Genomic DNA, 13,974 nt, shown 5'->3' on the forward strand with positions numbered 1-13,974 from the left:
ATACTTCAATATAGAAACATATTTAACTTATAAAAATATATATTTATAGATATATTTATGTTTCTTTTTTATTAATTTGTATTATGTTTGTTTCTATATGATTTACTATTCATTATAATTTTGTATTATTATTTTTTCATTGAAATTTTATATTTTTCATTCTGAAACTTATAATGTCTGTTAATTTTTTATTTTTTATCCAATTTCAATGATTTCAAAATATTTCAAATGAAGCGAATTATTTAAAAATATCGGATCTCAAGATACTCATTTTATTTTATTTTGAAGTAATTTTTTTAATTAACATTTTCTATTTTAAAGTTTTTATTTGTTTTAAACTTTTTTTTTATTTTTTCCATATTTTTTTTTAATTTAAAATTTTTAATTTTTCGATTGTATTTTGATAAATTACCATTTTTTAATATTTTTTTCTTTACATTAAACCAACTTGAAATAATGAATATTTTTAATGTGCCGTAATTTGTTGCCGCAAAAATTGGCAATATGTTATTTTGCCAAATACTTCTTGCCTTAATTCATTTTCTCGCACAGTAATCTTAAGATTTTCCCACCCATTTTTCACACATCTTTTGAAACAACAACAATCAAACGGAGGCGGGTCAATAACATACCAGATTTCAAACACATCAAAGCCAAATAACCCCTTTAATAAGTGAAACGTTTACATGGTTGTGTTGGTTGAATAGAGCTTCGCATCCTCATCATCATTATTATCATCATAATCTTCATCATGCGCATAAAGCGTTGATGATTTGATGGCATTCGAAAACCAATCAAAATCCAATGAATTACCAACACCAGCAAACTAACCCCACCATAAGATATACTCATGCTCATACACAAGAGTATTGTTGGATTTTTGTTTTTGTTTTCATTTACAAATCATTATTGTAAGAGCCATAGATAATGGAGAGTAGCAGAATTACTCAACTCCAAATGAGAGTGAGAGAGAACCATAATAAAATTGCTCACCATAACACCAAATGGGGAAGAGATAAATGTTGGGGGAGCCTTTCAGGTATTAGATGGGGCACCAATACCAACATTTGTCTACTGAGCATGAGTATGAGAGAGAAAGAGAGATGTGTGTGAAATCATGAGTTGTGGGGTGGGGGAAAGCAACAACAAACCTGTTGCTTTTGCAAATTTGAAACTTTTTTCGGCAAAGTTTCTTTGTCTTTTTTCCAAGAAGAAAAAAAAACTTGCTCAAGTCTTATGATTTTAAACTGCGCAGAACTATTTTTGGGAGATTTTTTTCGTTGTTTCGTGGCGATTTCTCCGGTATTACTCCTCCCATTTCATTTTCTTAGAGATACCTACAATGGATGCTCTTGAGATTTAGCGGCACCGAACGATGCCATACAATGTTTGATTGGTATTTGTCGGATTTGGTAGATATTTACCACCCAATCATTTACCTCCCTGTCGGCTTTTTCACCCCTAAAAATCCATTAGGATATAATATATTTTGTAATGAAAAATGTATTGCTAATTCATTTTGTTTGGCAACTTGTTGAGTGCAATGCATTTATTACAGGGGTTGGGGTCGGGTTCGCTTGGTGAGTGTGGTGCTGTTGGTGGGATTATGTGGCCTGCAGTTATTTACCCAGGGTGTGCGTGCACACTTTTGTGTGTTAAATGTCAATAGAAAATTTTTTTAATTTTCAAGAGAACTGAATGGTGAAAAAGACTTTGAGTAAACAAAGATAGGTAGATTAATAATGTGATTTAAGGACTATTAAGGTTAGATTTGGGAGAAAGGCATTCTTAGTGAAATAAACTTTTAATAATTTTGTTGCGTTTTTAGGATTGGTCAAGAAAGTGTGAAATTTTTAATTTAAAAATTTTCATTTAAAATGAAAATTGTCCCTTATGTAGCCTACATAGGCTGTCTTTTGCATGGGCCGTAGAAAATACAACTATTCGCTTTCAAAGTAAAAAAATTCTTCGAATTCTTCAAGCATAATAAAAATAATAAATATAATGGAGTGAAATTTTTGTTTTAATTTTTTGTTTTGAATTTTATCTAATTTTTTTTTTAATTTGTAATGGCCAATTCTAGGCGCATTGAATATCCTTGCTCATATTTTCGGTCGAAGTGGCTGCAGTTGGATATTTTGAGATTTTAATGTGGAGAACATACCTCCGCAGAAATTACCCAAGATTAAGGTTCAGAAATGTCTTCCAAATAATAATATGCCCAATTATTGGGGTTTGAAGGCCCAACGTATTGTATTTACAATTTGGCATTTTGAATTAGGATATTGATTTCAAAATTTCATAAAGTTTGTTTTTCAAAAATACAAAATGTTTTATAAAAAAAACAAACATTTTTCTTCCTAAAATTGTAGGATTATAAAATAGACAAAATTTAAATTTTATGATGCAAGTTTGCGACACCAGCCATTTCCAGAACAGTTAAAAACCCCTAATCTCAAAACAAGTCCTCACTGCAAATCTAAGCAAATTTACACAATGTTCTTATTGAAATCAGTATGCCTTTCATTTCATTTCATTTTTTTTTATTATTTTAACGGTGGTGATGATGAAGTGATAATTATTTATGACTAACTGCTTGGTTTGTTGGTGTGAAGTTCAGACAATGTACCTTGTATTTAAATTTAATATCGTGTGAATGTAATTAAAAATAAGTTCTGCTCTATGAGAAACAAGTCGAGCAAACTAAAAGAGCACAAAGACCCACCTCCCACCACAACAACATCTTGTATTTGTTCTTTTCCCAGCTAAGCCAAGTGGCGTTTCATTTTGGCCAAAATGTGTGACTTGTAGTTGGTTAATTATGTACCACCAGGCAGGTGGTTTTCTTCTCGATTTAAAAGTGGGTTGATGCTGAGGTGGGAAGAGGAGGAGTTGTGTTAATTTTCTGCTGTTGCTCAAATATCTGCTTTGAGTTTTGTGTACAATTTACCATGTAAATATTGCTACTCAAAAAAGATCATTTTTAATTACAATTTATAAAAAACTGGGATTGACGTTTTTGTAGATATCATAGATATGTTTTAATTGGAATTCTTTGAAATGAGATTCTAAAGGAAAACAAGGAAATATTGAACATCCTGCCAAAATAAATCCTTTTTTTCCTTAGAATATCCTTTAGAAGAACTTTAATTAAATATTTTCTAGAAATAATAAATATTTTAAGAAGAGCTCTTTTTTTGGAAAACTTGGTAACACAAAGCTAACTTTTACATTGTTGCTTTGCAAAATCAAATATATCAAACATATTATGTGTATTTTTTGGAACACACAAAATTTTCCCCTTACGAAAACTATTTAGCTTCAAAATGTTTCAAACATGTCCAATATTTTAATACTATTTTTAGATTTCCCAATATATTTGTGGTTAATCTCAATATTTATAATAACAGCAATGTGTTGGGTGGCGACGGACAAAACAACATATTCAAAATATGTCCTTTTGTTGTAATAAAGAAAACAAAACAAAAATAACGTGAAAAATATTTAAACAAATCATTGACAACATGTTGCATTATCCCAATCATTCAAAAGGGAACATAGTTTTAAACCCTTGTCAGAGCAAAAAAATAACGTAAACATAAGACCGACAATAATGTAAACAAATGTTCAACCACATAAACGTAATGTACGGTTATGCACAGAAACACCCCTGCATTCCGAAAAAAAGAAAAAAACCGGGACAAAAGTCATGACCATACCACCATCAGACATATGGTGTCATTTGGGAAACATAACAAGAGAATGAGACAAGTGCAGGAATTTTCGTTTAATTTTCATTCTTTTTTTTTAACAAATTACAAAATAACCTTTGACCGTAAACATTCAAATTAACCCTAATACAGCGGTATACAGTGGAGACTCAGTGTATGGTGCTCTGAGATGGGAGTCGGACAGTTTTTTTAATAAAGGACGACCTTTATAGGCATTTTCTTTTTTTATTAAGTATTTATAATTTATAAACATTAAAATTGACCATGAAGCTAGTGGAAACAGTGGGGACTCGGTTTATACTTTGGATTGAACGTTAGAAATTTTCTAATAATATGCGTTCGTTATAAAAATTAACTTTTTTGCATTTTTATAGAAATTTCAAAAATAAAATCTTGATCTTGATTTCCCTCAAAGGACATTTTTTAATGTTTAATGAAATGCCTGTGGATTTTTGGCAATATACTTAAAAGCTTTCCCAAATATCAAAAAGTTTGTTTTATATCTAAAAAAATTTGTTCTTTTTTGGGTGAATTTTAATTTTCTCTGGAATGTGTTATTTTTTGTTATAAAATAAAAAAATCTTTTTTTTGTTTTAAAAAATAAAAGTTTTTTTTTTCATATTGAGAAACCAATATTTTTGATGAACATTCCTTTTTTTAATTTTTATGAAAATTGCTGGATTTTTAAAATGTATAAAAAAAGTGATTTTCACTTTATCACTTTTTTTCAAGATTCAATAAAATATCAACGATTTGTTTATATTTTTATAAAAAAAAATTAAAAAAAAAACTTTGAAAGAAGATTTTTGGCTTCATTTTTTTAATCTTAATAAAAAATTTATCATGGTATGATAATAAAATTCCTATGATTCTCAATATTTCTTATAAAAATGTCTGGATTTTTAAAGTTACATATATATAGTGCCAAAAACATATATTTCCCTTAGAAATATTTATGGTATTTACCAAATTTTTCATTTCTCCGTGATAAAATTGCGATGATTTTTTTATAAAAAAAATTCCTTTCAAGGATAATTTTTCTTTAAAATTTTTCAAAATCTTTATCAAAAATTCAATCATGGTACGATAAAAAATCAACATCTTCATACAAAATTCAATGATCTAACGTATTATAAAAAAACGTCCCTTTGGGTGTTTTTTTTTTTTTCAAAACTTGGCCATTCCAAAAAAATTTGTTTTCAAAAAATATAAGAAAAAATTAATTCCAAAAAATTTACCTTGACTAAAAAAATTCGCATCAATGTCGGTATACAGCTGGCCCGTTGAGGCACTGTAATCGCCGACATAGGGCAGGGTGTCATTGAAATAACTAATACCCAATGAGGCTGCTGTGGCCGCACTGCCAATACCCGTCAAAAACGGACCAGCCGTTGATGAACAGGACGACGCTGAGGATGCGGCGGCGGATGATGTTGTTAACGAGGCGGATGATGAATTGACCAATGTTGCGGAGGTTGAGGCAGAGGATGAGGGAACAGACGGCACTGAAGCCGATGATGTTGTTGTGGAGGTGATTGAATGTGATGCGCTGGAGGAGGAGGATGAGGATGATGAGGAGCAGGCAATGGCAACGGCAGAATTATTTTGTGGTGTACAAGCGGCAGAGGCATTCGAGGATATGGAGGGTGAATGTGAGGCAGAAGACATTGATGAAGCTGTACTACTACCTCCTGTACTGCCGCCGGATAAACGATGCTGGGCTGGTGGGTGATGTTGTTGGCTGTGCAAGTGATGGTGATGCTGTTGTTGTTGCGAGTGATGGTGTTGTTGCTGCTGGTGGTGGTGGTGTTGTTGCTGCTGCTGATAGTGTTGTGGCTGTGATGTTGGCGGGCTGTTGTACATTTGATGATGGTAGGGTGATAAATTGGGATTTGGTTGTTGTTGCTGCTGCAGGTGGTGGTGGTGATGATGCTGTTGCTGCTGATGTTGTTGCTGTTGCTGCAACGACTGATTATGTTGCACTGTTGTGGCTGTATACTGTGGCGAATGTTGTTGTCCCAATGCCACAGCCGCAGCCGTTTGAGCATGATGTTGCTGTTGCAAATGATATTGCTCATAACTGTTATACGATTGCAAGACCATGTTTGCCGCCGTTATTTTATCACTTAGCTCTGAAGTGTTGTTGTTGTTCAAATAATTAAAATTCTGCAGTGATTGACAGTTGTTGTTGAGATTATATTCCGTCTTGATGTGCGTTGGACTTTGACGATTAACAGCCTTCAGGGGAGAGGTGTTGGCGGCGGTCAACAACGCAATATCCTTGTTATTGGCTAAAACTGGAGTTGTTGGTGTTGTTATAATGGTAGAACCAACTAAAAACGCAGAGGGCGGCATTGCTTCGAATTTAGGGAGAAATAATTTGAAAATTTACAAAAAGAAACAATTTCTCATTGGCGGCTGGCAGCAAAGAAATATGGTTACAGAAAAACTTCATTGACAGCACAACAGTATTCAAAACACTAAAAATGAGATTTTCAGTTTGAAATTGTTTTCACTTTATCAAAATTTTGCTTCTTTCTGTGCAGTTCAAAATTATGGGGGCGTTTTTGTTGTTAATTACGCTCGTTGTTGGTCAGCCACACAGATTTATGTTAAGTGGAGTATTTTTAATTAAAACTTGCTTATGTCAATGTGGGCCACTTGACATTTATGTTGGTTGGTTGTCACTAAAGATTTTGCTGAACATATGCTGGTACTACTTGCAGTGTTTTGAGTTTTTATTTTTTGGGTTCTTTTCTTTTAATTTTAAATTGATTTTGATTCCCCTTTGTTTAGTGTCATATTGGGGGGTTTCAATATTTTTTGCACGTTTTGAAAGCAATTTTTTCTTTGTTGTCTTGAATGTGTTTAACAACCACAACTATGGGGAATATTGTAATTTTTTTGTTTAGTAAACAATTTTTAAAAATTTACATATAAATTAAAATTTCAGCACAATTTATTTGTTGTGTTTTTAAGAAGCTATCGATCACTTGTTTTTCACTTAATTTCCGTTTAATTTATTTTTGTTAAATATTTTGTTTTTCTTTGATAGTTTTATCATCAAAATCTCATTAATAATCCATTAAGAAATTGTTTGCTGGGTTATTGCTATTATTATGTTTTGTGCGAAGTTTTGTTTTATTATTACAGTAAGTTTTTGTTTGATTTCAAGTGTAAAATGCGAGAGTCACGCGTATATCCGTCCGTACCTCTTGCACCTTTGACATCCGTTAATGAACTGAACTCACAACTAACCAATGTTTGAAGTTGTTTTTCTTTGGTTTTTTTTCTGTTCAATTCATTTCATTCTTGTGTGATGCCGCTGCCGCTAACGTTGCTGCCAATGCTCACTCTTGTATTGGTTTCGGTTTCTTTCATTCAGCACTCACTCACACATACGCACGCACACACAACGATCATTTTATTTTTATTGTTGTTGCCTTCGAATGAACACCGACGACGACGACAAACGAACGAACGAACAAGAACGACCACAACAATACCTCTTGAAATTTCATTCATATTTGTGCAAGACCGGTATGTGTTGGTGTGTATCTGTGAGAGACTTGTTCCCACACACCAACACTACATTGTAGTATTCCATAGATAAATTCCCTTACCAAAGAGGGAGAGAGAGAGTTTAATACGAGTTGTCCCCTAACGAAAATGAGTAGAGTTGGGTTGTGAATAAATGAGTAAATATTGCCAGAGTGAAAGAGCCATGGCTCGCTCCCCATCTCATACCAACCAACTACCAGCGAGAATATCAATGTGAGTTTATCATCTTGTACAACTCTGGTCATGGGTGTGAGTAGTGTGTCGTTATTTCACATCATTTGATTTGCGTTTGGTATAAGACAATCGCGGGTCGGCTTGCACATCTGGTTAATACTTTTTATATATACATATATACCTAGCAACATACCTATATACACCTATATTATATACTTGATTAAACAGAGATATTCGAAAGAAATTGCACTGGAAAAAAGTTAACATCTCATAAGTTTTTGTTCTTAAGAGGGGTGAGGGTTGATAATAATCTTTTATACACAAATTTTAAGTTTTTTTTTTTTAAAGAAGTTAGGAGTTTAAGAGGTCCATAGAAGATATACCACTTTTTGAGAGGTCTTTAGCACATGAAAGTTCTTGAAGAGGCCCCATATACCAATGAATTTTAAGTATTTGACTTAATGGGAGAATGGGAGAGGGAATTATTATCATTGTGATTTAGAAACACATTTTTTTTACAAAGTATTACCATGGTAGATGCAATTCAAGTTAGCTATTTATTTGCCATACACTTTATTCTCATATCTTTTGCTAAAATATTGCCTTTTTAGATAGATTTAAAGAAGTATTAAACACAGTAGACCCGATATATTTGTGATTGTATTTGTTTATATTTTTTCTTTCCAAATTGTTATGTTTTAATTTTTATTTTCTTCTACCCACCATTATTTAATTTCATTTGCAATTTTGTTTTGTTTTATTTTGTTTGTTCTCTAGTTTGTTAGTTGTTTCGTTTCATAATTAATAATAAAGCCATTTTAAAATTTAATTAATAAATTTTGGAATGTTTATATTAGAATCTATATAAATCATATTCTTAATTAGAAATAAAATTCAGACAAGCGTTAAGTTATTAAACAAAGAGAACAAAAAACTAAATCAAACACAAAGTCAATGAATTCTTAATGAATTATATTATATATAGATGGAAAAGACTCAAATTAGGCAGACGAACGAAGTGATCGTTATCAATTGCCAAAATATGCTTAAAGGATTTCTAAAGATATATATAGGATTTCTATAGATATATGTTTATAGAAATCGATAAGCTTTTGACTAATGAAATATCACATTTTTAGAAGACATATGCTTTTATTACAAAATGTGGATAATTATTATTTACATTTTATATAGAAACAATTTTCACATAGATAAAATAGCTTTCGGAAACTATATTAATCTAGAGTCTTGACATAGGCGTATGTAAAGGCTGAGTTTTTTGAAATTCATACTTAAAGCGTACAAAAAGTAGTAAAATGTACTAAAAATTGTATAATTTGTAATGGAATAACCTAGAATTCTGAAACGGTTACGAAAGTTCCAATATTGTACTAAACTTCTAATATGGTACCATTTGGCATTATGTGAACGGATAAAGTTAAATACATGAAATTTGGTATGATAATCAATATTGGAAAGCAGGGCTTATATATGAAAAGGTGTTTTTGGAAATGTGTACTAAGTTTGCGAACAGTACCATATGGTACTAAATTTGGAGCAGTTTGGTTTAGGGTGAACGGATGGAGCTAGAATTTTAAAATTTAATATTGGGGACCCTCTTAGTGATAGGATTGTGATAAAGAGGTGGTTTTGAAAATGTGTACTACAAGTAACGAAATATGCTAAATATAACTATATTTGGTACAATTTGGTATTGGGTGAACAGACAGTGCTTGAAATCGAAAATTTGAAGTGGTTTTGGTACTACATTTATTAGAAAAGTACTAAGCGGTTTTAGGATTGGAATTCCGAAATTTGATATTGAGGTCTCTCTACAGATTGAGACTTGAAGATGGATTTGGAAATGCGTATTATAGTTGTTCGAGGAGTACTAAATTTAACAAAACTGGCAATAAACTTTTGGTGCCTATTTTAATTAGAAGAGTTCTAAGAAATCTTCTGTACATATAAAAGGCTATTGTGAGAAAATTCGTCACATAATAGACTTTTTACGGATCATCATAATACGAGCCAAAAATCATAAAAATGTTCATCGTGGGTCTGCTAAATTAAAGACTTATGGATTTTCTATAAATAGAACCCTTTACAAAAATATGGCCTTATACAAGTATATTACAGATTGGAAATTAAAAGTTTGAAGGACTACTTAGAGGTCTTTTTCCGATCTTCTCCAGTTGGAATACACTTTAACCGATCATCTATAGGCAGCAAGTCCACAGGTCTTCTAAATACAGGTCATCTAAAGATAAGTTACAGGTCTTCGATAAAAAGGAAAAAAATAAAACCAATTTATAGCCAAGAGCTAACCCATGCTTGTTATATGGACCACCAGGTTTTTTATAACTATAAGACTTACAAAAATTCTATATACTCTGCTATACTTCCTTTTAAGAAGATACACTTTTTATATTTATATTTCTATTAATAAATTTCCTTTTAAGAAAGACATTTTTGTCATCCATTCATAATTTTATTCTTATTATACGTAAATTAACCAAACGATTTATGGACAGAATATATTTCATACATATATTTTCCATATATGTAAGTGTGGAGCCTCCACAATTATGGCAATTACCAAAATCAAAATTCCATACGCATTGTAATGTAAAATAAATTAAAACTTTTATTTGCAAACAACTTTGTAATATATATTTCAAATGAAAATGGCCAAAAAAGCTTTTAATGTATCCATCCAATCTAAGTGATGTTTGATTGTCAAAAATATCCAGTTTTTCGGGATGCCATTAATTATAATTATGCAAAAAGTAATGAAAAAAAACAACCAATGTTTTTTTAATACACTCGCCATATAAAATGTTGGTAAATATCTTTCGACAAACGCCATTTTCAAATAATAATAAAAAAATAACAAAATTAAAAACAAAACGTCTATGATGAAAGACAAGCCCTCTCTCTGCCAAGCCAATAAACAAAATCTATTGAGCTACACACTCACACATATCTAACAACCAACATACACATCAACTATGATCATACAGTTAATATAAGTTTTTTGAAAAAAAAATCATTAAAAAACTTTTTATATCCATAAAAAATAACAACAACAACACACTACAATCGTCCAACCCATATAAGTAAGTTTTCTTCAAGAGAGTGTGTAAATGAACTGCACGCCTCATTCAATGGAGCAGAAGCAGTGAAACAACAAAACGATCATCGATCGTTGCTGCTTGATTTAAATGTATGAAAGACAACGGCAGTGACGATGACGACAACGTCATACAATGCCACCACAAGCGTAATGTTGAATGTCTGTCTAACTTGGTGGCTACTCGGTCCGCCAGCCATCCATATGGACATATGAATGTTAGAGCAAGCAATAAGCATTTTAACCGATCGACCTCTTATTCCAGTGTGATTTGGTCATTTTCGGAGAGTTGGTTGTATTCATTTTTTCGTTATTTTCTTTAACTCAATTGTATGGGTGTGAGCTTTTAAGAGATCGTTTTGTTGTTGTTTTTTTTTTCTTACAAATACCATTAACCAATCCAAAGCGGCCATAATATATAATAAAAACAACAACATCATCATTGGCGATTAAGTATACAACATATGAATATGCCATATAAGTATGTGCGCACATGTATACATACATACGTTCGAGCAAATGAACAAACATATTCACATTCATATGTACATTGAATATTTGAAATACAAAATTATCTGTATAAAAAAACGTGCTTGATATTCAAAAAAAAAAAATGCTGCAGAAAATCATGAAGAACGAGAACCACATGAATTCATTCGGCAGCGTTGAACTAAAAAAAACCCTACATCCCAAATTAAACTTGGGGATTGTAAGGGTCGAATAACCTATACCTCTTCATTGCCAGTAGGTTGAAAAACACTGGGTTATTCCTTATAATATACTAATTAATGAGAAATGTCGGTACAGAGACAGAATTTCCACAGGAAGGTTGTGAGATCGAGACTTTTCATTGACCAACGAAAATAAAAAAAAATAAAATACTCTGATTTTCTGATGAGAAAAGCCAAAAGTGGATTCTAAAAATATAGTACACTCTTCTTATTTCCTCCACCATAGTATGTAGCGTATATTTAGTTTGTCATTCCTCGATATAACAATTTTGGACCCCATAAAGTATAAATATTCTTAAAAAGCATAAATGCTATGTCCGTCCGTCTGTCTATTCTTCTGTCCGTCTGTGGACATTATTCAGGCTTTCGAATAAAATCAAGAATGTTGATACACTTTTTTCAGTTTTATTTTAGGTCCGTAGAATTTTTGGCATTGGAAATATAGGTCCACATTTTGCTATAGTTCTTGTTATTTCGGTGTTTACAATAGGTACAATTTTTTTAATTTATCTATACAGGTCCATGTTTTTGCACAGCCACAATATTACTGTGCCTCCCGATATTCCAAGTATTGAGATAAGTTACATTTTTAAAAGAATTGCTTCAAATCTGGCATTTGGAGTTCGTAACGGGTACCACCTCTTATGAGAGTAAATTGTCTATACAGGTCCCAATTTCCATATAGACCTAGATAAGTGTTGGTATATTAAGTTCGCAATAGCTTACCTCCCCTCTGACTGCATCTTTACTTGTCTCCACTCTATCCTCGAATTTTAGTCACTAAATAATAACAAATTTTTTCGGGTGACATGACCTTACAAAAATAATGGGTTAGTATTTTTTTTTTTGTAAGAAGAAAACTTAATGGTCTTCTGTTGAGAAAATACTTTGAACAGGTCTTCTTCAGATAGAAGACTTTTAAAAAACGTCTATGAATAGAGGACACTTCACAGATATGCTCTAAAGAGAATGTTTTTTAAAGATGTCTACTATGAAGAAAAACGCGTTTTCAGGTATCTTATAGATAGTTAGACTTTTAAGAAGTCTACCACAGAACGCCCATGGACGTTTCCAGGTATCATAGGTAACCGTTTAGATAAAAGATCTATTACAGATCATCTCTGGGTACAAGACATATTTCCAGGACTTTTATAATTAGAGAAAATTTTCTAGGACTTCTATGGATAAACTTTTGAAAAATTTTCTTTAAGACACCTACGGACAGACTTTTTACAGGTTTTCTATAAATGGGGAGATATTTACGGGTCTTCTATGGATAGGGGACCTTTATAGAGCTTCTATGGACCGAAGCCCCTTTTCAGGTAATCTATGAATAAAAGACCATTTACAAGTCTTTATGAATAAATATATAATACCTATTTCAGATCACCAATGGATGAATAAACTTTTACGGGACTCTTGGGATGGAAAAAATCTCGATATGAAGTCCACGAATATATGACTTCATATCGAGATTCTATATGTACACATGACCCGTTATGGGTTTTATATGACCTTTTATGGGACTCTTTGGATGAAAGACTTAATTTCGAGATTTTATATGTATACATGACCCTTAATGGGTCTTCTATGAATAGATGAACTTTTACAAATATTCTGTGTATAGGATGTCGGCTATACACAGATCATTGCATTTAGAGGGATTTCTATACATTAAATAATTTTGAGGGTACTTTGAAGATAGAAAACACTTGGGACCTCAATCAAGAGCCTTCTATGCTAAAAAATTATAAATTATAAGAAGTTCTTTGCACAAGGTTTTCCACAATTGAAATTTATGTGCAAAGTTTTTTCCTTGCACAAAGAAAACATTTCACAGGCCTTCTGTTGAGAGAAGTACACCCAGGGGCTTTCAAAAATTCCTGCTAGAAGGCATTCCATTAATAAAATACATATTTCTTGGTAAAAAGAAGATCTCTAAGCTTATTTTATTTTAACAAGGACACGTCATAGCAAGTATGAACCTACCAATCTACCACCGGATACCTATAAATAAGTTCAGAATGAGCTGTCATTTTATTTTTAGAATATAGTCGAATTTATGTAATTTTTCACAATACTTATTCCTTTCGATTTGGTACTTCTTTTGGCTTATGGAGCAATTAATTGCAATTTTCTGATTGGTAGTTTGGCAGACCATACCTAACCTCTCCATCAAACAAAGAAAATAACAAAAGAAAACCCGGGAGAAACACAAATTCAATGTTATGAATACAAATAAGTAAAAAAGCAGTTAGTTCGGCCGGGCCGAATTTTGAATACCCTCCACCATTTGGAACGAATTAGGAAATTTTCAAAAAAATAAAATCCATTAAAAATTCTGTTAAAATTTTAAAAATACCGAATATCTGATGATGTCGATATATAAGATATATACGATATTGTGGACCTATATAGACAATTCATTTTCAGGGGGTACACACAAAGATCTCCTTGTGTAGATTTTAGACAATTCCATTGAAAAATGTGGCAAAAATCATAAAAGTACCGAATATCGGGTGGTACCGTTATATGGGGGCTATACGATATCGTGGACCTATAGAGAAGGAACTCCTTGTGTGGATTTTCAGACCATTCCATTGGAAAATGTGGCTAAAATCATCAAAATATTGAATATCGTACC

The 13,974-nt window shown here is 31.9% G+C and overlaps 1 protein-coding gene across 4 annotated transcripts in view; it reads right to left on the bottom strand.

Annotated features, from left to right (window-relative positions):
* Window positions 1-13,974, bottom strand: part of LOC101897626 (ETS-like protein pointed) — a 305,487-nt gene that overhangs the window by 3,678 nt on the left and 287,835 nt on the right. Inside the window, exon 1 of one of the 4 annotated variants that reach the window (XM_011292917.3) lies at window positions 4,970-6,889. The exons of the other annotated variants lie outside the window; for them this stretch is intronic. Coding sequence (XP_011291219.1) covers window positions 4,970-6,086 — 1,117 coding nt within the window. The 5' untranslated portion in view covers window positions 6,087-6,889. Of the gene's footprint in view, window positions 1-4,969; window positions 6,890-13,974 lie in introns of those variants that run through there. 4 annotated transcript variants of the gene reach the window in all.

The sequence above is a fragment of the Musca domestica genome, unplaced genomic scaffold (assembly GCF_030504385.1).
Source record: "Musca domestica strain aabys unplaced genomic scaffold, Musca_domestica.polishedcontigs.V.1.1 42, whole genome shotgun sequence".
Taxonomy (NCBI): Eukaryota; Metazoa; Arthropoda; class Insecta; order Diptera; family Muscidae; genus Musca; species Musca domestica.